At 38.7% G+C, this 23,676-nt stretch overlaps 2 protein-coding genes across 2 annotated transcripts in view; one reads left to right on the top strand and one right to left on the bottom strand.

The window, feature by feature from the left end:
- LOC122449250 (interferon-induced very large GTPase 1-like) overlaps window positions 1–23,676 on the bottom strand; it is a 393,510-nt gene that overhangs the window by 346,756 nt on the left and 23,078 nt on the right. The window lies entirely within an intron of this gene.
- LOC122449850 (olfactory receptor 2D3) lies at window positions 15,401–16,360 on the top strand. The gene has a single exon (XM_043481892.1). The coding sequence runs from the start codon at window positions 15,416–15,418 to the stop codon at window positions 16,358–16,360; it is 945 nt and encodes a 314-aa protein (XP_043337827.1). The 5' UTR covers window positions 15,401–15,415.

Here is a 23,676-nt window from a genome sequence, read left to right as displayed (position 1 = left end):
CAAAATTATTAATAGTTGAATTTTAAAAATCAAATCTATGAAGAGATTTAAACCAGTTCACTCCCAATATATGCCAAGTTATCCCCTTTGTTCAACTCATACCTTCTCTTTTCCTCCCTCTAACAATCATATCAGCATTTTTTCATCCAGTGGAGAAAAAAAAGATCATATTAGCATGTTAAAACCAGTAAAAACATCTCACTGTTGAGGTGAAATTACTGCAGATGTATTGGTTGCAGAATTAGAAGAGCAGAGACTGGGGTATTGTGTTATCAAGTTAAGTTGCTCAGTAAAATCTCTGAAGTCAAGATCAAGGACAAAGCAGGAAAGGGAATCCCCACATCTCCTGTGCCCTCCTGCTCTATCCAAAGTTCTTATTGATCAGGGGGCATATTGTGCAACAATAGTTCCTTTTAAATGAGCTAAACACCAGGATACCAGGAGCAGCCTCTGGAGCCGCTGAAGTGCTCAGGAGAATTTGAACCATTAGGGTGGATCCTGAGCTGCATTCCTCTCAAAAGGTTCCCAAATGGTTATAAGGAGGACAGAAAATAACATTGAGTAAGCACCCACATCTCCATTTACAAGCCATATTACCAGTCCTTCTAACATGTCTTCTCTTTGGAGAAGTGTTGTATTTTGCAATTAAGTATTGTTTTCTGGAGGAAAAATTATCAGGTTGCAACCCCAGGTCTATCACATAGTCTGTGTATGATTTTGAGGAATTTTATAATTTGCAGAATGCAAATATAGTATGCCTCAGAAAATAACTAGATCCTCTAATTATTAACATTTAACAACACTTTTTTCATTTACACACACAGTATTTTAATAATTTAATGGTAAGCTATAGACATGATGCCCAGAATATATAAAGAACTTCTACAAATTGATTAGAAAAGTCAGAAAATTCCAGTTTTTAAAATGGGTAAAAGACTTGAATATGTGCTTGCAATATAGAAAATAGTTCATAAGCACATGAACAGCATAATTAACCACCAGAGTGTATAAATTTAAACCATAGTGAAATACCACTAACTCTTCATAAAAATCCATAAAATGACTGAGGATGTGGAAAAATTTTTATTGCTGATGGGAGCATAAATTGGTACAATGAATTTTAAAAGTCCACCAGGAAGTATCTTTGAAAACTAACCTAAGCATGTGATGCATGTTTATATTGATCACAAGATATGTACAAGGATGTCATAAGTCTATTCATAATAGCCACAGGTGGAAACAATATAAATTTCCATAGACAACAGAAAAGATATACTGTGGTACAATCAAGCACTGGAATATTATTAAATACTTTTAAAAGAAAGAACTACTGCTATATACAACCACACAGATGAAACTCACAGCATGATGTTCAGTAAAAGAAGCCATACATACAAAGAAGCATGTACTGCATGGTTCCATTTATTTGAAGCACAAGAACAGGAAACCCTAACCTTTGCTTTCAGAATCCCAGATAATGGTTACTCTTGAAGGAGCGTTGACTAGGCACATTGATATGCTGTGAATGTTCTGCATTCTGACCTACATAATTGTTATGCAGGTGTACACATATGTAAAAACTTCTTGAACTATACTTAAGATTGGTTCACATTACTGCGTGTAAGTAACACCTCATTAAAAGAAGAGAGGTGAGAGACAGAGAGACAGGAGAGGAGAAATGAAGTGATGCATTTAATTAAAGCTGCTGGGGGCAGAGGTGTGAAGTAGCAGAGGACATCCAAATCCAAAAGAGGAGATCAATGAAATAGACAACAAAATGTAAACATGATAAGATTATCAAATCCCAAACTGGTTCTTTGTAAAGATTACTAAGATAGTCAAAGTTCTGTCCAAAATTATTTTTAAGAGTGAAACAGTAAAATAGAGGATCCCAAAGGGCCATTCCGCCAAAGAAATATAAAAGAAAAAAACGGCAAATACTGTCAGAAAAAAAATCTTTATCTATCTCTGGAAAATACCAAAAGCTTACAATAAACAGTTGCAGGTTTAATCAAGAAAAAGACAACGGGAATCCAATTAAGAGAGTTTTGTGCTGTTTTAACCGAGAAACTGAAAAAGACAACCTGTAGAATAGGAGAAAATATTTGCAAACCATATAGCTGATGACTATATATATTAGTATCCAGAATGTATAAAGAACCCATTCAGCTTAAGACAAAAACAAACAACCTAATTTTAAAGTGGACTAAATAAATAAAGCAAAAATGCACAAAGCACTTAAAAGGCATGTCTCCAAAGAAGATGGCTAAGAAGAACATGAAAAATGCTCAACACCATTAGGCATTTGGGAAATGGAATTTAAAACCACAATGAGCTATCACTTGACACCCACTAGGATAACTATAATAATAATAAAGACACAAAGGAAGGAAGATAAGAACAAGGATTGGTGAAGATGTGGAGAAATTGGAACCCTCATGCATTGCTGTTGGGAATGTAAATTTGTGCAGCTGTTGTGAAAAAGTTTGGCAGGTCCTCAATAAGTTAAGAATAGAACTACCATACTTTTCGGCAATTTCATTCCTTGGTAAACACCGAAGAGAACTAAAAACAAGAACTCAAACAAATACTTGTGCATAAATATTCACAGCAGCACTGGTCAAAATACCCTGAAGTTAGAGACAACCCAAATGCCCACCAACTGAGCACTGAAGAAGCAAATGTGTTACATCCATAGAAGGGAATTAAGTACTGATATTTGCAACAACATGGAAGGACTCTGAAAACATGCATAAGGCTCTAAATACCCTCATCAGCCTATAGTTTGCAAATATTCTTTCCCATTCTGTGACAGATTCATTTGGGGGAAAGAACTAAGAAGCCCCTATCCCACTCCTTACATCAAAATAAATTCTGGATGGAGCAAGATATAAATGTAAGCAAAAATATGAAAATCTTAGAAGAAAGAAATTAATATTTTTAAAAAGCATAATGATTTAAAATATAAATAGAGACTTTAAAATAAATATTAAAGACTGATTGGTTAAATTATAAAAGCATTTGTGTGATATAAAAATCCATAAAGTAGGTCAACCAACAAAATGGAAAAATACTTATTTCTGAAGGAAAATCGAAGAGTCAATTTTTCAAAATATTCAAGGGTCTTACAAAGCAGTTAAAGAAAGTCGGGGTTTCCCTGATGGCTTAGCAGTAAAGAATCCTCCTGCCTACGCAGGAGATGCAGTTTCAATCCCTGGGTCAGGAAAAGCCCCTGGCGAAGGAAATAGCAATCCTCTCCAGTATTCTTGCCTGAGAAATCCCTTGGACAGAGGAGCCTGGCAGGCTACAGTCCATGGGGTTGCAAAAGAGTCGGACAGTACTTATTGACTTAACAACAGAAAGAAAGTTGAACAACCTAATAAGAGAAAATGAGTAAATAGTCCCTTTACAGAAAAGGAAATGAAAGGGATGAATAAACATATAAAATTATGCTCATCCTCAAATATAATTGAAGATTATATAATAAAATAACAGTGAGGGTTTTTTCCCTAATGGCTTAGCAAAACTGAAGAGTATGACAATACCAACTGTAAGGAAAGATGTAATTAAATAGGAACTTGAATGCAATTTTGATGAAAGTATAAATTAATGCAACTGACAATATTTGTTAATATTTTAAAGGAATATACTTTTCGACCCAGCGATTAAGCCTCAGGAAACTTACTCATCAAATATATTTGAAAAGGACACAATGATATGTGTTCAAAATTATTCATCATAGCACCGTGTTGATATCTAAAGATTGGAAATAGCCCAGAAGTCCATTAACGTGAACATAGTTGAGTAGATCACGGCATATTTATATCACAAAACAAAATCCATTTATTTTTAATGAGTTACATTTATATGGTCTGTGAAACCTCAACTAAACCACCAATAATGTCTAAGTCAAACCACAAAGCCAATAAAACTACAGAATTCAAATTAATAGCATTTCCTTAATGTGACAGATGATGTCTTGCTGAAACTAAATTGCCACTTGAACTATGATTGGAGAACTAACAGCTTCAGGACATTTTCTTGAATCTTATATGCCTATACTATCCTTTGATAACTTGATTCTTCCATCATTTCACTATGCATTGCTTGGCCTTTAGATGATATGTAATCCTCATTTAGATATATTTACATTTTTTTTCACTAGCTTGAGAGAATTGTAGTAGGAGTTCCATTTTCACATAGTCAAACCAGTCTTAATAGTTTAAGAAACAAAGCTAAAGTTTCACTCTACAAAACTGTCTTTTGATTGTAAATTTTCTCCACAAAAGAAAAGCTTGACTTTGTGTTCAGTAAAAATATACAATTTTAATATAACAGCATACCCTGTTCTCATGTGATATCAGACAGCACTAACCAAATTAAACTCTACCACTTAAGGTGATCACACGGCACCTAAACAACCATAAACTGAAATGAAAATGCAAGCCCTTCAATCAAGTTGCATAACTCAATTAGAAAGCTGGCATCTGTATAATCCAGTATCTGCTCATTTTCATTTCTATTTAATTATCATACAAGTGAGGATACAAGTTTTGATGACTTATGAACCTCTGAGACTATATGTGCTGACATTATTTGAATAACATTATAAGATTTAAAAGAGAGATGATTATGATTTGAAGGCTTTAGTCTATAATTTCAAATATAACATGAAATGCCCTAGGGTGTCTCAAAGGATGGAAAGTATTAAGATAATAAGGTAAAAAGGTTGAGGGTTCTTGAACTCCAGGGATTACCCTGTTTACATCACTTTCAGGACCTCACCTTTAAATATTCCCTGGAAGGAAAATCATCTGTTCAGAACTGGGACATAAGAGAATGGGAATTTGTACCTTGAATTAAGTAAAGCAGAGAAGCTTGGGTTGGAACGAAACTCACAGGATGACTCTAGTGCAGACCTTGAGAGGTATTGTTTAAAGCCTACCTACAACTGGTGATGTTCTTCGAGAATGGCTATGCAGGCTATAGGACTCACTCCCTCTGGCACTTGATCCTCATTTCCTTTACCAATGACTCCTCAGCCTTTTTCTATTTTCTCTCTGCTTTCAGGTAAGAGTAGGAAAGTCTCTGATGGACCTCAGTCTACAGGTCTGCGATATAGGTTGGGGACTGGGTTGTGGGCATGGTGTTGGGAAAGATGAGCTTTGTCACTCTCTTACCCATCAATGTTTTCCTTGCTAGACTCCCAGAGACAGTTCTATTTCCAGTCTTCTCCTCCAGAATCCCAGCCCCAAATCCTCTTTCAAAATTTCTCCTTCTGGGATGAGGCTGTTTCCAGAGAGGTCACATGACTTCCCTCTTGCTGTTGAAAAACTCTGTTTGATTCTCCCCTGCCCTCTGCTATCAGCCCTTTGGTCTTCACTGTTCCCCCAGCTTGCATTTTTTTCTACCATCTCCTCTTGAATAGGCAGGGAGCGGGAAGAATACTGGGAATCTTGCTTTGAGGAGCCCCTTCAAGAGTTTCTTGTCTGTGAACATGCTCTGGGTGTAGGAGATGTGAAGGAGCCTGATTGTATGATACACTGTTCTAGGAACGCTAGTACTGCCGCCTCCAACCCCCTTGATGAGCCAGAGCAGATGGAGGAAAGCTACAGTCAGCGCTGCCCTTCCAGTAGGAGGAGGACTCCAGCCTCCACTGCTGGGCCATCACACATATGCCTCATATTCCAATAATCTCATGCGAGTCAGGCGCGGTGACTTCCTATGTGACCAGCCTCAGTCAGTATCCAGTTGGCCCAATACTTACTCTGTGACTCCTTTTGTTATGGTAAAGATTTGGGGACTATGAGAGTAAGTATATAAGAATACAAAGTACTCATGTGAGTATATCTGTAATGTGTAGCTGTCTGTGTGTTTGTGTGAAATATTGCTTGTGAAGTTGACTGAGTAGGTACGCATAGCATCGTTATCTGTGTATGACAAGAAGTCATTCCCAAATTCGCAGTTGTGTGTACATAAGATTAACTCACTAAGAGAAGATATCTGGAAAGACCATACTGGTTATGATGTTATTAGGGCCTCCGAGGTATAAAAGATTCACTGCCTGTCTTTTTTGTTTGGGAAAATAGCCAGACTTACAGATCTCCTCCTGTAGCCCCTTCCTCCTTCTGCTTTTCTCCACATCTCTGGCTTCCTGTCCTCTATGCTCAGCCTCCTCTCCCTACTTTCTTCTAATTTATACTCCCATTAATATTTTTCCCATCCATTTCTGCTTCCTCATTTTCTATCTGTATTTAAGAGAATTATTTAGTCAAATTGACAAAGTTGTATGAAAATTTAGAGTGTAAAAGAATAATTTTCGCTGATCTTCCTTGGGATATAAATGATACTACATTTCATCTTATTTGGCTCTTTTTTTCACTCATTTATTACTTTCTCTTTCTGCTTGGAGATTAAACCAAATTCTTCCCCAACCCACATATATACAAACACATATGTTAAATGTACAAATCCCACCTTAGATAGATGACCATTCTTCATATATACTGTACAGTTTCTACCTGAATTCTTAGTTTTGCTGTGTGTTGTTTATCAATGTGATAAGGATATTATTTAAAGGATTCATTGAGATACACACACACACATATTATTTTGCAGCCTACTTTTTTGATGCAACAGTGTCAGACATCTTCCTATGGAAAATATAGATCTACTTACCTTTTAATGGTTTATTGCATCATCATCATCACCCTAATGGTAGGCAGGCATTTCTTTAATGTAGTTGCCAGACATTGAGCAAACTATTTTCCATTAAGTTCTTAATTTAATCTTTATAATCATACAGTGAATTTGTGCTATGTCCATTCTACATTAGGAAACTGTCACACGCAAGCAAGAGATACTTATATTGTCCAGGGATACAGAGTTAAGAAATGAGGGGAAAAGGATCCAACTTATCTCTGTGTGACTGAGACATCTTTACTCTTACCTGTTTCTCTGTGCTTTATTGGTTACATTAAATAGTAAATCTAGAATTTATTTAACATATCACCCATTGTTAGACTTTAAGTGCTTTTTTTCTTCTGGAAACAATTCTATATGTGATTATCATTTGAGACAAGGATTTTGAATATCTATAATGACTTCCAAAATATAAAGACCTAAAATTAGCATTGTTCAGAAAAAAGATAAGCCTATTTTAGAATTTTGTAATATTTTTAGATTACCTTCCAGAGAGATTTTGGTAAATGGACATGCTACATACTTCAAATCTGTTTGCCCCACTCTCCAATATGCATTGGGTGGCTTCAATCTATTTTCACCTTTGCTAATCTTCTTATACAGGATTATATTCTGAGTTGGCTATTGTCCAACATCTGCAAAATGATTGTTATATATTTTGTTTTATATTTGCTTCCAGCAAGATGGCTAGTTCTATACCACTTATTTTATCAAGATTGAAAGTAGAAGCAGTAAAATGACTTTAGTTTAAAGCATCGTCAGTTAAATACTAAGATTTTCCTATTTTCATATTTTTTCCTATATTGTAACTATGTGGCCTTTTAAAGAACAACTTTAAAGCATCACAGTATTAGAAAAGAAGAAAAATAAGTCACCCAAAATTTCAGTACCTGGAGTAAACTGCTCTCAACATTTTGGAAAATTTTGTTCAATATTTTCTATAAATTTTGAATATATGTGTGTGTGTGTGTGTGTGTGTGTGTGTCTGTGACTCTTTTGCAACCGCGTGTTCTGTTAATGCACCAGGATCCTCTGCCCATGGAATTTTCCAGCCAAGAACACTGGAGTGGGTTGCCATTTCCTACTCCAGGGGATCTTCCCCACCCAGGGATCGAACTTGCATCTCCTGCACTGGCAGGCAGATTCTTTCCCATTAGCACCACCTGGAAGATATTCTTTTTCTCTCTCACACCAGTGGAAGATTATTGTCCCCATTATCATTATTGATAATCATTATTTGTAGGGTATAGAAGAAATGGGGCTCAGATAACACCTAGACAAGAAAATGGAAAAAAGAAAATGACAGACTTGACTTTGAAGCTGAGCCTGCTGAGAACAGGTAAGTTATTCCCTGTGGAATTTCAAAAATAACTGGAAAAGGAAATATTTCTTTGAATAACTACAAGAACTATGCTGTACAGTACATCTCTAGGACTCATCTTGTGTAACTGAAATTTCGTATCATTTGACTAATACTTTCCCATTTCCTCCTCCCCACAGACCCTGGCAACCCTCTGCTTCTATGAGTTTGATTATTTTATATTCCTCATATAAGTGATATTATGTATTTGGACTTCTGTGTCTGGCTTATTTCACTTAGCATAAAGTCTTCTCAGTTTATCCATGTCAACACAAATAGCAGGATTTCCTTCTTTTTAAGGGTGAATAATGTTCCACTGTGTGTATATCCAACATTTTCTTTATCCATTTTTTATTGAGGTATACTTGATTTATGATATTATATTAGTTTCAGGTGTACAACACAGTGATTCAGTGTTTTAATATATAGATTATACTCTAAATTTACTATAAAATGTTGACTATATTCTCTGTGCTGTAAAATATATCCATGTATCTTATTTACTTTATGCACAGTATTTGGTTCCTCTTAATCTCCTACTTCTTCCCTCTGTCTTTCTCCCCTTCAGTGACCATGAGTTTGTTCTCTAGATCTGTGAGTCTATTTCTGTTTTGTTATATTCCTTCATTTGTTTTATTTCTTGGATTCCACTTATAAGTGAAGTCATACAGTATTTGTCTTTCTCTGACATATTTCACTTGATACCTTCTAGGTCCATCCATCTTGTTGCAAATGGCAGAATTTCATTATTTTTATGGCTGAGTAATCTTCCTTTGTGTGTATATACTACATCTTCTTTATCCATTCATTTGTGTTGATGGATGTTAAGATTTGTTCTATATATTGATAAATTATGCTGCTATGAACATCAGGGTGCACTTATCTTTTCAAATTAGTGTTTTTATTTTCTTTGGATATATACCCAGGAGTAAAATTGCTGGATTATAGGGTAGTTCTATTTTCAGTTTTTTGAGAAACTTTCATGATGTTTTCCATACTACCTGCTACAATTTACATTCCCACAGTGTTGAAGTGCTCCCTTTTCTCTACATTTTTACCGACACTTATTATATCTGTTTTTTTAATAATAGCCATCCTAACAAGGATGAGGTAATCATTGTGGTTTTGATCTACATTTCGATGTTGAATAGTGATGTTGAGCACTTTTTCAGGTACCTGTTGGCCATTTGTATGTCTTCTTGGAAAAATGTCTATTCAGTTCTTTAGTCCATATTTTAATTGTGTTATTTGCTCTTTTGACATTGTGTGTATGATTTCCTTATATACTTTAAACATGAACTTTTTTCTGGTAGACGGTTTGCAAATGTTTTCCTCCCATTCCATAGGTTACCTTTTCATTTTGTTAAGTGTTTGCTTTGGAATGTAGAGGCTTTTTGATGTAGTTTCTTTCACCTGTCTACTTTTGCCTTTGTTGCTTGTGTTTTTACTGTCATATCCAGGAATCATTACCACGACTAATGTCCAGAAGTTTTCCCCCATACTTTCTTCCAGGAGGTAAGTCTTTATTTTGAGTTAATTTTTATACTGTGTGAGATAAGGGTCCAATTTAATTGCTTGGTGTGTGAATATCCAGTTTTCCAAACACCATTTATTGAAAAGACTATCCTTTCCCCATTATATATTCTTGGCACCTTATTAGCCATATATGTGGAGGTTTATTTTGGGCTCTCATTATGTCTGAATGTTTGTTTTTAAGCATTATTTCACTATATGATATGAGAATGAATTGTCTTGTGAATATTTTCTGAAATTTAGAGTATTTATTGAGAATGGATTCCTAAAGTTGGATTTAGAATTTGGGATAATGTTTGGGAGTGTTAGAACATATTAGGCTTCAGTTCAGTTCAGTTCAGTTCAGTCGCTCAGTCATGTCTGACTCTTTGCGACCCCATCAATCGCAGCACACGAGGCCTCCCTGTCCATCACAAACTCCCGGAGTTTACTCAAACTCATGCCCATCAAGTTGGTGATGCCATCCAGCCATCTCATCCTCTGTCATCCCCTTCTCCTCCTGCCTCCAATCCCTCCCAGCATCAGGGTCTTTTCCAATGAGTCAACTCTTCACATGAGGTGGCCAAAGTATTGGAGTTTCAGCTTCAGCATCAGGCCTTCCAATCAACACCCAGGACTGATCTCCTTTAGGATGGACTGGTTGGATCTCCTTGCAATCCAAGAGACTCTCAAGAGTCTTCTCCAACACCACAGTTCAAAAGCATCAATTTTTCAGCACTCAGCTTTCTTCACAGTCCAACTCTCACATCCATACATGACTACTGGAAAAACCATAGCCTTGACTAGATGGATCTTCACTGGCAAAGTAATGTCTCTGTTTTTTAATATGCTGTCTAGGTTGGTCATAACTTTCCTTCCAAGGAGTAAGCATCTTTTAATTTCATGGCTGCAGTCACCATCTGCAGTGATTTTGGCACCCCCAAAAAAAATAAAGTCTGACACTGTTTCCACTGTTTCCCCATCTATTTCCCATGAAGTGATGGGACCAGATGCCATGATCTTAGTTTTCTGAATGTTAAGCTTTAAGCCAACTTTTTCACTCTCCTCTTTCACTTTCATCTAAAGGCTCTTTAGTTCTTCTTCACTTTTTGCCATAAGGGTGGTGTCATTTGCATATCTGAGGTTATTGATATTTCTTGTGGCAATCTTGATTCCAGCTTGTGCTTCTTCCAGCCCAGTTTCTCATGATGTACTCTGCATATAAGTTAAATAAACAGGGTCACAATATATAGCCTTGACGTACTCCTTTTCCTATTTGGAACCATTCTGTTCTTCCATGTCCAGTTCTAACTGTTGCTTCCTGACCTGCATACAGGTTTCTCAAGAGGCAGGTCAGGTGGTCTGATATTCCCATCTCTTTTAAAATTTTCCACAGTTTATTGTGATCCACACAGTTGAAGACTTTGGCGTAGTCAATACAGCAGAAATAGATGTTTTTCTGGAACTCTCTTGCTTTTTCGATGATCCATCAGATGTTGGCAATTTGATCTCTGGTTCCTCTGCCTTTCCTAAAACCAGTTTGAACATCTGGAAGTTCACAGCTCATGTATTGCTGAAGCCTGGCTTCAGCTTGGAGAATTTTGAGCATTACTTTACTAGTGTGTGAGATGAGTGCAATTGTGCAGTAGTTTGAGCATTCTTTGGCATTGCCTTTCTTTGGGGTTGGAATGAAAGCTGATCTTTTCCAGTCCTGTGGCCACTGCTGAGTTTTCCAAATTTGCTGGCATATTGAGTGCAGCACTTTCACAGCATCATCTTTCAGGATTTGAAATAGTTTAACTGGAATTCCATCACCTCCACTAGCTTTGTTCGTAGGGATGCTTTCTAAGGCCCACTTGACTTCACATTCCAGGATGTCTGGCTCTAGGTGAGTGATCACAGCATCATGATTATCTGGCTCATGAAGATCTTTTTTGTACAGTTCTTCTGTATGTTCTTGCCACCTCCTCTTAGTATCTTCTGCTTCTGTTAGGTCCATACCGTTTCTGTCCTTTATCAAACCCATATTTGCATGAAATGTTCCCTTGGTATCTCTAATTTTCTTGAAGAGATCTCTAGTCTTTCCCATTCTGTTGTTTTCCTCTATTTCTTTGCATTGATTGCTGAGGAAGGCTTTCTTATCTCTCCTTGCTATTCTTTGGAACTCTGCATTCAAATGGGAATATCTTTCCTTTTCTCCTTTGCTTTTCACTTCTATTCTTTTCACAGCTATTTGTAAGGCCTCCTCAGACAACCATTTTGCCTTTTTGCATTTCTTTTCCATGGGGATGGTCTTGATCCCTGTCTCCTGTACAATGTCATGAACCTCCGTCCATAGTTCAACAGGCACACTGTCTGTCAGATCTAGTCCCTTAAACCTATTTCTCACTTCCACTGTATAGTCATAAGGGATTTGATTTAGGTCATACCTGAATGGTCTAGTGGTTATCCCTACTTTCTTCAATTTAAGTCTGAATTTGACAATAAGGAGTTCATGATCTGAGCCACAGTCAGCTCCCGGTCTTGTTTTTGCTGACTGTATAGAGCTTCTCCATCTTTGGCTACAAAGAATATAAGCAATCTGATTTCGGTGTTGACCATCTGGTGATGTCCATGTGTAAAGTCTTCTCTTGTGTTGTTGGAAGAGGGTGTTTGCTATGACGAGTGCATTCTCTTAGCAAAACTCTATTAGCCTTTGCCCTACTTCATTCCATACTCCAAGGCCAATTTTGCCTGTTACTCCAGGTGTTTCTTCACTTCCTACTTTTGCATTCCAGTCCCCTATAATGAAAAGGACATCTTTTTTGGGTGTTAGTTCTAAAAGATCTTGCAGGTCTTCATAGAACCGTTCAACTTCAGTTTCTTCAGCGTTACTTGTTGGGGCATAGGCTTGGATTACCATGCTATTGGATGGTTTGCCTTGGAAATGAACAAGAGATCCTTCTGTCATTTTTGAGATTGCATCCAAGTACTGCATTTCGGACTCTTGTTGACCATGATGGCTACTTCATTTCTTCTAAGTTATTCCTGCCCACAGTAGTAGATATAATGTTCATCTGAGTTAAATTCACCCATTCCAGTCCATTTTAGTTCACTGATTTCTAGAATGTTGACATTCACTCTTGCCATCTCCTGTTTGACCACTTCCAATTTGCCTTGATTCATGGACCTAACATTCCAGGTTCCTATGCAATATTGCTCTTTACAGCATCAGACCTTGCTTCCATCACCAGTCACATCCACAACTGGGTATCGTTTTTGCTTTGGCTTCATCCCTTCATTCTTTCTGGAGTTATTTCTCCACTGATCTCCAGTAGCATATTGGGCACCTACCGACCTGAGGAGTTCCTCTTTCAGTATCCTATCATTTTGCCTTTTCATACTGTTCATGGTGTTCTCAAGGCAAGTATACTGAATTGGTTTGCCATTCCCTTCTCCAGTGGACCACATTCTGTCAGACCTCTCCACCATGACACATCCGTCTTGGGTGGCCCCACACGGCACGGCTTAGTTTCATTGAGTTAGACAAGGCTGTGGTCCTGTGATCAGATGTGCTAGTTTTCTGTGATTATGGTTTCAGTGTGTCTGCCCTGTGATGCCCTCTCCCAACACCTACTGTCTTACTCGGGTTTCTCTTACCTTGGACCTGGGGTATCTCTTCACGGCTGCTCCAGCAAAGTGCAGCCGCTGCTCCTTACCTTGAACATGGGGTTGCTCCTCTCAGCCGCCTTAGGAGGTCTTATATTAGGCTTAGGAGGTCTTAATACTACTCTCTTCCTAATCATTCCTCCCCTTAGAATTCTACAGAAGAAACATGAAATAATGAAAACTAAGATGCCACTTTTTATTAATCAGGTGAGTCTCTAATGCCACTGAAGTTCAGAGCTCTGAGGAGCATGGATTGGGCTACGTGGTCTAGTCTAAAGTTCTTTTAAAGTTCCCTTATGGCTTAAATCCATATTGTATCATTGTATTACTCTCTGACTGGTGACATGATACAAAAGAACAAAGTGATGATGAGTACACCAAGGAACTAGTTAAAAATGAAAGAATAGAGCAAGTAAAGTTCTAAAGCGTGACCTTGTTCAAGGTCCATTAAGGGACCTTAACAGTCCATTCTCAGGAAGAAGAGAAGAAGAGAAATGAGCATGGCCTTTTAAAGCACAATAACTCTACCTAGTAGTAAACATGGGCCAATCAACAGCCTCACGTTACAGATCAGATTTTCACTCCTCCTGGGGAGAGAGGACTGGTAAAAAATAGTTTCTTCCTTACCCATACTACTGAGAACCAGTCAAAGCATATGACTTGGGGTATTTGAGTCATTTAATGTATTTGGCAAAATTGTTTCTCAGAAATACTATACTAACTTTCCTACTTACATTGTACAAAATTGACTTTTCTCTGCATTTTCATTATACATTAAAGAGCTAATGAATTCTGCCGTTTATTAACTGGGTGATTTAACCTCTTTGTGCCTCAGTTTTCTCATCTGAAAAATAAGGCAGTGTCTACTTCAAGATGTTATCAGGACAATATGATCATATAAAACCCTTAAAGTAATGCCTGATCTGTGTTAAATGCTCAATAAAATACTAGTTATTATTTTTTGTTGTGACTTTTGCTATTAAAACCTCAGCTAATTTCCCAGGTAAAAGCTGTATCTCTCATTGTTGTAATTGTACTTAGTCATAATAATATTGAATTTTTTTTTTATAGTTAGTAGCTATTTGCATTTTTTTCTTTGTAAATAGTCTGTTCATGTCCTTGGCCCATTATTTCTTAGACTCAACAATTTTCATAGTGTTTGATATAGAATCATAATGTAATAAAGTATTTTAAGTTTTGTCTGATATCTCCCTCAAATATTTTTCTCAGTTTGTAGTTTATCTTTTAAATTTATTCATGATGCTATTATCTCACTGAAGTCTTTCAATTTATGTTGTAAATTCGACACTTTTCCTTCAAGGTATTTTAGAAGGCTTTTGTGATTTTCAAGTCTAATCCTAATCATATATCACAACTTAAACCTATTTTTCCTTTTTTGTGTTGTTTTAGTTTTACTATTATATTCTTTAATCTAAGCAGAATTGTCCTTAGTATTGATATGCTAAGGCTATATTTTTCAACCCAAGAAAAGTTTGCTGTTTTTTAAGAGGTCAAATTAAATTTGATGCCTGGAAACTGTTTCATGTTTTTCAAGCATGTGTTATAATTTAACATGTAGTGTTTTGAACAGTTAGTGGTACAGTTTTTACACATGGTGATAATCCTAACAGTATACACAGTCATTTCCTAATAATCTGTGTATAGCCATTCAGTAAAGTTCACATAAATTGTAATATCTTCATATCAGAACATATAAAACCCAAGAAGGTTTTAACAACACCATATTTTATCTGTAAATAAGTGGCACTGGGAGATTTGGGGGGGAAATAGAGTGGATTTAAATTGTAGCCAACTAATAAGAATAAAGTATTCTACTTAGTATCAATTAGAACAAGCTGGAGAGCAGAAAGCTAGAAATATCCAATTAGCTTTTAAATTGAGCTTTAAATGAGCCTCTTCTACAGGTTGTTGTTTTAAGTCAGTCTAACTCTTTTCAATCCCATGGATAATAGCCTGTCAGGCTCCTTCTGTCCATGGGATTTCCCAGGCAAGAATACTGGGGTGGGTTGCCATTTCCTTCTCCAGGGGATCTTCCCCACCCAGGGATTGAAACTGTGTCTCCTGCATGGCTGGCAGATTCTTTACCACTGAGGTACCTGGGAAGCCCAATAGCATAAACCCAAAGTTTGTTATTTTTGTTTGTGCCAAACAGGGAAACAAGCATAAACCTCAATGGGAGAAGAAAACCACACTTCTGTGGCAGAATTTATCTTCCTTGGCCTTTCACAGGACTCACAGACCCAGATCCTGCTGTTTATTCTTTTTCTCATCATTTATCTGTTAACTGTGCTTGGAAACCTGCTTATCATCATTCTCATCTTCACGGATTCTCAACTTCACATGCCCATGTACTTTTTTCTTAGAAACCTCTCTTTTGCAGATCTCTGCTTCTCTACCAGCATTGTCCCTCAAGTGTTGGTCCACTTCCTGGTGAAGAAGAAAACTATTTCTTTCGCGGGCTGTATGACACAGGTCATTGTCTTCCTTCTGGTTGGGGGCACAGAATGTGCTCTGCTGGCAGTGATGGCCTATGACCGGTATGTGGCGGTCTGCAAGCCCCTGCACTACCCCACCATCATGACCCAGCAAGTGTGTCTCCAGTTGACCACAGGGTCCTGGGCCAGTGGTGCAGTAGTGTCTCTGGTAGATACCACCTTTACTTTCCAACTTCCTTATCAAGGACAGAACATTATCAGTCACTACTTTTGTGAACCCCGTGCCCTCCTGAAGCTGGCTTCAGCAGATACTTACAGAACAGAAATGGCCATCTTTGCAATGGGTGTGGTCATCCTCCTAGCTCCTGTCTCCCTGATCCTGGTCTCCTACTGGAATATCATCTCCACTGTGATCCAGATGCAGGCTAGGGAGGGGCGGCTCAAGGCTTTTTCTACCTGTGGCTCCCACCTCATTGTTGTTGTCCTCTTTTATGGATCAGGAATATTCACCTACATGCGGCCAAATTCTAAGACCATAAAAGAGCAGGATAAAATGATATCTGTGTTCTATACAGTGGTGACTCCAATGCTGAATCCCATAATTTATAGCCTGAGAAACAAGGATGTCAAAGGAGCTCTCAGGAAACTGGCTGGAAGAAAGTCCTTTTCTCAGAGATGGTGATCTTTAGGTTTGACTTTTGGAGGCATGGTAACATCCTTAAAAGAAGAGCAGAATTTCAGTCAGCAGTTATGAATTAGGTCATTTCAGGAAGAAGGATAAAAGTAAGGAACACATTTCAGAAACTGTGCCTATAAACATAGAGAAGAAATAGAGGATGAAAAGTTAGGTTACTTCTTGGTTATGAAAAGGATTAAGTGCTATTTTGAAGGCACTTTTGGTTAATCAGTTAACATGGACATGTTTGAAGCATAGTCACTGTTGAATCTGAGAGGTTTAAACTGGATTATCCTGAGATAACATCTAATATGAGTTGAATACATTATTTTAACATCAAAGACATTTCAAGTTTGGATGTCCCAGTCAGAAACCTAGGAAAAGTCTGATCAAAACAATAAACATGTTTGGAAGAGTCTTTACTACTAGGATCATTCATGGCCCACAGCATTCCAGTTGTAAAAAGGTTCCAGAGGCAACGCTACTTCCTAGCTCATGATGTTCTTTTCTGAAAGCTCCGGAAAATTTTTTATTTCATTGCCCCAAAGTTCATCTATCACAGATTATCAGACTAAAAAGGGAATTCAGTCATCTAATCCAAACATATGTGTGAGGCTTAAACTACTCTATAATATTTCTATTAGTTGTCCATCATTTGTCTAAACAAGAATGATATAGCTAGCTCCCTGTGCTCTAGGATCATTCCCTTTAGACAGTTTATTTACTATTATATATACTAATAGACAGTTTTTTACTATTAGAAAGATCTTCCTTCAGTTTTCCTATATTTTCAACCAACTCTCACTAGTTTTACTCCTAGAATAATTTTTCATTATCCTTCTATACTAAAACTCACTGAAGTCAATTTCTATATCTACCCAAATTCATTTCTCACAATCACCTGCTTGTTCTTTTAAAATTCCTTTATCTAACATTCTTTGGTACCCTACATTCATTCCAATCACCTTCCTTTGAATGATCCCAGTTTACCCAATGAATATTTTTTCTGAAAGTAAAATAGAATTAGAATTTTAGAAATTGGAGTTTACAAACTCTAGGCTGGTCCCTCCATAAGCTTAGCTGTCTCTATATCTCACCGTGGCTCATCTTCTCTAGAATGGTCAATTCTGGAATCCACTTCAGGTTCTCATCAAGTCTTAATCCAAATAAACTGGCTGAAAACTGCTTGGCTCTTTTACCCAAACTTTAATCAGTTACACATTTAGAGGAGATTCCATGGTCACCATTCCACAGTTACCATAAACATGGGTCAGGAACAACATGCCTCAGATTGATTTTGCAGTAGAGTATCTCCCCAGTGAGGAGATACCTAGTAGCTAAAGTTCTTATTTCTTTCATTCATGTATCCATGCAATCATTTTAAAACCATTTATTAAGCTCTTATTTCATTTTATCTTATCCAACTCTGAGTGTATCCAATACACCCAAAGAAATGACTGACACATAATGTGTTTTCATACACATTTTTGCATTTGTTACTATCCTTTTGAAATTACTAGAACTGAACTACAATAGACAAACTCTAATTGGAGAATAAGGATCAGAGAAAACCCCTATTCAAGCTTGTGATAATTGAGGTGATATAGAAAAGGACAAAAATTAATAGTTGAAGTTTGTGATTTGGTTGCCAGTAATGATTCAGATGAAATCTAATTCAGTGACTGGAGGAAAAAAAAAAAACCAGAAAATGTACACAGAAAATGCAGACACTAATTTGGAGAAGTTTTGCCATGAAGGTGAAGGAAGAAACAAAATATGACTGTGAAAGTGGGATTATGGGCTTTTAATTTCCCTTTTTTTTTCTTTTATTTATTTATTTTAGATTTCTAGTCCCCTTCCCTTTTCCTTCAGACTACCCCTTACTCACTGCCACTTTCCCTAACACGCTGCTCTTTTTAAAGCTCTTGGTTACTTTAATTTTCACACAGAATGAAATATTCAGATACTTTGCATTCTCATAATTATTTGATCTTCATTCCTTCAATGATTTCAACCGTGGTCATACCTTAAATATTGTCGTTGCCAATAGTTGTCATCCCCACTTTCCAAAATGTGAAACCACAGAATCCTGAGCAAATAAAATGACTGCTGCTTTAAGGCACTAAGTTTTGAGATGGTTTGTTATGCAGCAATAGATCACTAACGCTCCGAGAGAATCATGCTGCATCCCATTCAAATAGAAGTCTGTGGGGCTCTTTCACATTACCAATGAAAACTACTACCTCTCCTGCTATGGAGGGAGACGGGGATAAAGGACCAAGCGGCTTCTAAAGAATTATAATAAAGATGATGTATCAGTCAGGGTTTTTAGTTGCAAGTAACAGAAACTGACTATGTATGATTTAAGCCGAAAAGAAAAAATACTGAATAATATTAATTCCTACCTTCAGCCAGAACCACAGGTCTAATTCATTTATCACAGAATGGGTCAGAATCCCATGCACAGAGGAGCCTGGTGGGCTACAGTCCACAGGGTCACAGAGTCAGACACGACTGAAGTAACTTTGCACGCACGCATGCGCGCACAGGTCAGTGAGGACATCACTGCCATTCAGCACTAGGGGGCGCAGCTTACACAGTCAATACCGTCTTCAGGCGGGCGCAGCAATTCGCTGAATCTGGAAATTGGAATAGTGCGACTTCTCTACCGCTGATAGAAAAAAAGAAATTGCTGACAAACAACTTAACCAAGTGATCAAGGTTAACATAAACAGTGTTAAATCCTGTTGGCAGTATGTTCCCTTGAGATGATGTGATGGAAACAGCACTTTATGATCGGAAGATCTTCAAACCCATAACCTCAGTCTAATCAGAAGAAAATCATCAGACAAATTCTCATACATGGGCTTCCTGCAAAATGTATAACCTTTACTCCTCAAAACTTTAAAGGTCCTCAAAAACAAATCTGAGAGACTGTAACAGCCAGGAGGAGCCCAAGGAGACATGACAACTTAATGTAATATGGTATCCTGAGTAGAATCCTGGATCAGAAAAAAAAAGGATAAAAAGAAAACTTAAGGAAATTCAAGCAAAGTGTAAAGTTTAGTTAATAATAAGCTATCATTCTTATATTCTTAATTGTAGCAGATATGCCATAATAATGTAAATAACAACAATGGACTGTGGACAGTGACTGAAGCCATGAAATTAAAAGACTCTTGATCCTTGGAAGAAAAGCTATGACAAACCTAGACAGCACATAAAAAAGCAGAGACATCACTTTGCTGACAAAGATCCATATAGTCAAAGCTATGTTTTTTCCTGTAGTCATGTACGGATGTGAGAGTTGGACCATAAAGGAGGCTGAGCACCAAAGAATTGATGCTTTTGAACTGTGGTGTTGGAGAAGACTCTTGAGAGTCCCTTGGACAGCAAGGAGATCCAACCAGTCAATCCTAAAGGAAAGCAACCCTGAATATTCATTGGAAGGACTGATGCTGAAGTTTAAGCTCCAATACTTTGGCCACCTGATGTGAAGGGCCAATTCATTGGAAAAGGCCCTAATGGCTGGGAAAGATTGAGGGTAGGAGGAGAAGGGGGTGAAGGAGGATGAGATGGTTGGATGGCATCACTGACTCAGTGGACATGAGTTTGAGCAAACGCTGGGAGATAGTGAAAAACAGGATAGCCTGGCATGCTGCTGCAGTCCATGGGTCACAAAGAGTTGGACACAACTGACCAACTGAACAAAAACAAGGCCAATAATGGGAAAAGTTTATGGGGAGGTATCTGGGGTTCACTTTACTATCAGTTCAGGTCAGTCGCTGTCACGTCTGACTTTACGACCCCATGGACTGCAGCACGCCAGGCTTCCCTGTCCATCACCAACTCCCAGAGCCTACTCAAACTCATGTCCATCGAGTTGGTGATGCCATCCAACCATTTAATCCTCTGTCATCCCCTTCTCCCACCTTCTATCATTCCCAGCACCAGGGTCTTTTCAAATGAGGCAGTTCTTCCCATCAAGTGGCCAGAGTATTGGAGTTTCAGCTTTAGCATCAGTCCTTCCAATGAATATTCAGGACTGATTTTCTCTGGGATGGACTGGTTGGATCTCCTTGCAATCCAAGGGACTCTTAAGAGTCTTCTCAACACCACAGTTCAAAAGCATCAATTCTTCAACACTCAGCTTTCTTTATAGTCCAACTCTCATATCCATACATGACTACTGGGAAAAACATAGCCTTGACTAGATGGACCTTTGTTGGCAAAGTAATGTCTCTACTTTTTAATATGCTGTCTAGGCTGGTCATAACTTTCCTCCCAAGGAGTAAGCATCTTTTAATTTCGTGGCTGCAGTCACTATCTGCATTGATTTTGGAGCCCAAAAATATAAAGTCTCACACTGTTTCCATTGTTTCCCCATCTATTTGCCATGAAGTGATCGAATGATCTTTGTTTCCTGAATGTTGAGTTTTAAGCCAACTTTTTCACTGTCCTCTTTCACTTTCATCAAGAGGTTCTTTAGTTCTTCACTTTCTGCCATAAGGGTGGTATCATCTGAATATCTGAGGTTATTGATATTTCTCCCAGCAAACTTGATTCCAGCGTGTGCTTCATCTAGTCCAGCATTTCTCATGATGTACTTTGCACATAAGTTAAATAAGCAGGGTGACAACATACAGCCTTGACCTACTGCTTTTCTTATTTGGAACCAGTCTGTTGTTCCATGTCCAGTTCTAAGTGTTGCTTCTTGACCTGCACACATTTCTCAGGAGGCAGGGCAGGTGGTCTGTTATTCCCATCTCTTTCAGAATTTTCCACAGTTTATTGTGATCCACACAGTCAAAGGCTTTGGCATAGTCAATACAGCAGAAATAGATGTTTTTCTGGAACTCTCTGGCTTTTTCAATGATCCAGCTGATGTTGGCAATTTGATCTCTGGTTCCTCTGCCTTTTCTAAATCCAACTTGAACATCTGGAAGGTCACATTCACGTACGCTGTACTATAGCTTCTCATTTTTTCGTTAACTCTAAAACTGACCTGAAAAATAAAGTCTGTTTTTAAAAAAGCAAAGGAACTAATGCTCTTGCTTTTTCAAGTCAGTTCAGTTCAGTTCAATGACTGAGTCGTGTCTGACCCTTTGTGACCCCATGAATCGCAGCACACCAGGCCTTTCTGTCCATCACCAACTCCCAGATTTTACTCAAACTCATGTCCATCAAGTCAGTGATGCCTTCCAGCCATCTCATCCTCTGTTGTCCCTTCTCCTCCTGCCCCCAATCCCTCCCAGTATCAGGGTCTTTACCAATGAATCAACTCTTCACATGAGGTGGCCAAAGTACTAGAGTTTCAGCTTCAGCATCAGTCCTTCCAATGAACACCCAGGACTGATCTCCTTTAGGATGGACTGGTTGGATCTCCTTGCAGTCCAAGGGACTCTCAAGAGTCTTCTCCGACATCACAGTTCAAAAGTATCAATTTTTTGGCACTCAGCTTTCTTCAAAGTACAACTCTCACATCCATACATGACTACTGGAAAAACCATAGCCTTGACTAGATGAACCTTTGTTGGCAAAGTAATGTCTCTGCTTTTTAATATGCTGTCTAGGTTTGTCATAACTTTCCTTCGAAGGAGTAAGTGTGTTTTTTTTTTTTCTTGTTTTTTTTTTCAATTATTTTTATTAGAGTAAGTGTGTTTTAATCTCGTGGCTGCAGTCACCATCTGCAGTGATTCTGGAGCCCCCAAAAATAAAGTCTGACACTGTTTCCCCATCTATTTCCCATGAATTGATGGGACCAGATGCCATGATCTTAGGTTTCTGAATGTTGAGCTTTAAGCCAACTTTTTCACTCTCCTCTTTCACTTTCATCAAGAGGCTCTTTAGTTCCTCTTCACTTTCTGCCATAAAGGTGGTGTCATCTGCATATCTGAGGTTATTGATATTTCTCCTGGCAATCTTGGTTATAGCTTGTGCTTCTTCCAGCCCAGCATTTCGCATGATGTACTCTGCATTTAAGTGAAATAAGCAAAGTAACAATATACAGCCTTGAGGTACTCCTTTCCTATTTGAAACCAGTCTGTTGTTCCATGTCCAGTTCTAACTGTTGCTTCCTGGCTTGCACATAGGTTTCTCAAGAGGCAGGGCAAAGTCTAGACTGGGTGTATATAATTGGTTAAGTCCTAACTTCAATGCAGACAAAGGCAGTTAATATCAGTTGTATTCAATTTCTATGGACAGAGATAGGCTCTAACTCTCCACAACACTCAACAGAAGACTGTAATTATAGAAGTGAAAGTGAAAGTGAAATTCGCTCAGTCGTGTCTGACTCTTTGCGACCCCATGGACTGTATGTAGCCTACCAGGATCCTCAGTCCATGAGATTTTCCAGGCAAGAATACTGGAGTGGGTTGCCATTTTCTTCTCTAGGGTATCTTCCTGACCCAGGGATCGAACCCATTGTAGGCAATCTCCCGCATTGTAGGCAGACACTTTACCGTCTGAGCTACCACGGAAGCCCAAACTATAACTATAGAAAGGTTATTCAAATGATCAGAACCTTAAAACTAAGAAATATCAATGACAAATAGCCCATGAAACTAAATCTTACCCCTTCTCATATCTTGAGTATCTACACATTCCTGTCTGCTTTTTGATTCCAGGAGAAAGGGGAGATGGGTAGGTGGGGCAGTGAAAACTTGTAAGAAAAATTCGGCCAGTTTTAGATGTAGATGGAGGAAGCCACAGAAGTTTGACAAGCCGTTTTCCCATCTACCCTATGGGTGGCCCTCGGTTCTAGGCACTAGAGTTGGGGTCAAGTCTACAAAGTAGGAGGGGCCTGGGAAAGGGGCGGGTCTGGGAGAGGCCCCACCCTCTGGTCAACTGTACAAACTTGGGCCGCGGGTGCTGCTGGGGGCTCCAGCCAAGCCTGGTGAGCATGCGCAGGTGTGTCGGCCTGCTCCTGGAGTTTAAGAGGTACGGAACCGGCGCCGGCGAGTAAGGGTCAAGTGTGACCCACGGTACTTCAGTTCTGGAGTGATTAGCGACGCAAGCTCCCTTCCCCGACCGGGCGGGCGACTTGTGCGGCTCCTCTGAACTGGCTCCTGGGTGTGACTGAACTCAGCCCTGGCTGGAAGCGGTACTTGCAGGCATCACGCGGCTCCGCGGGCAGTGAGGAGGCGGGTGAGTGGAATTGGGAATCCGGCTAGAGGGCACCCACGCGGAGCGCACGGGCCTCCTCGGCTTGTTTGCAGTTGCCGGTATTCCAGCTCTGCGCTCTGCAGTTTCTGCTGGAGGCGCTGGAGGAGGGCGCGACCTGACAGGCGTGGAGGCCTGGGCTGTGGAAGGAAGTCAGCGCA

Source organism: Cervus canadensis, chromosome 11, assembly GCF_019320065.1.
Source record: "Cervus canadensis isolate Bull #8, Minnesota chromosome 11, ASM1932006v1, whole genome shotgun sequence".
Taxonomy (NCBI): Eukaryota; Metazoa; Chordata; class Mammalia; order Artiodactyla; family Cervidae; genus Cervus; species Cervus canadensis.
This window is presented reverse-complemented; position numbering and strand designations above follow the sequence as displayed.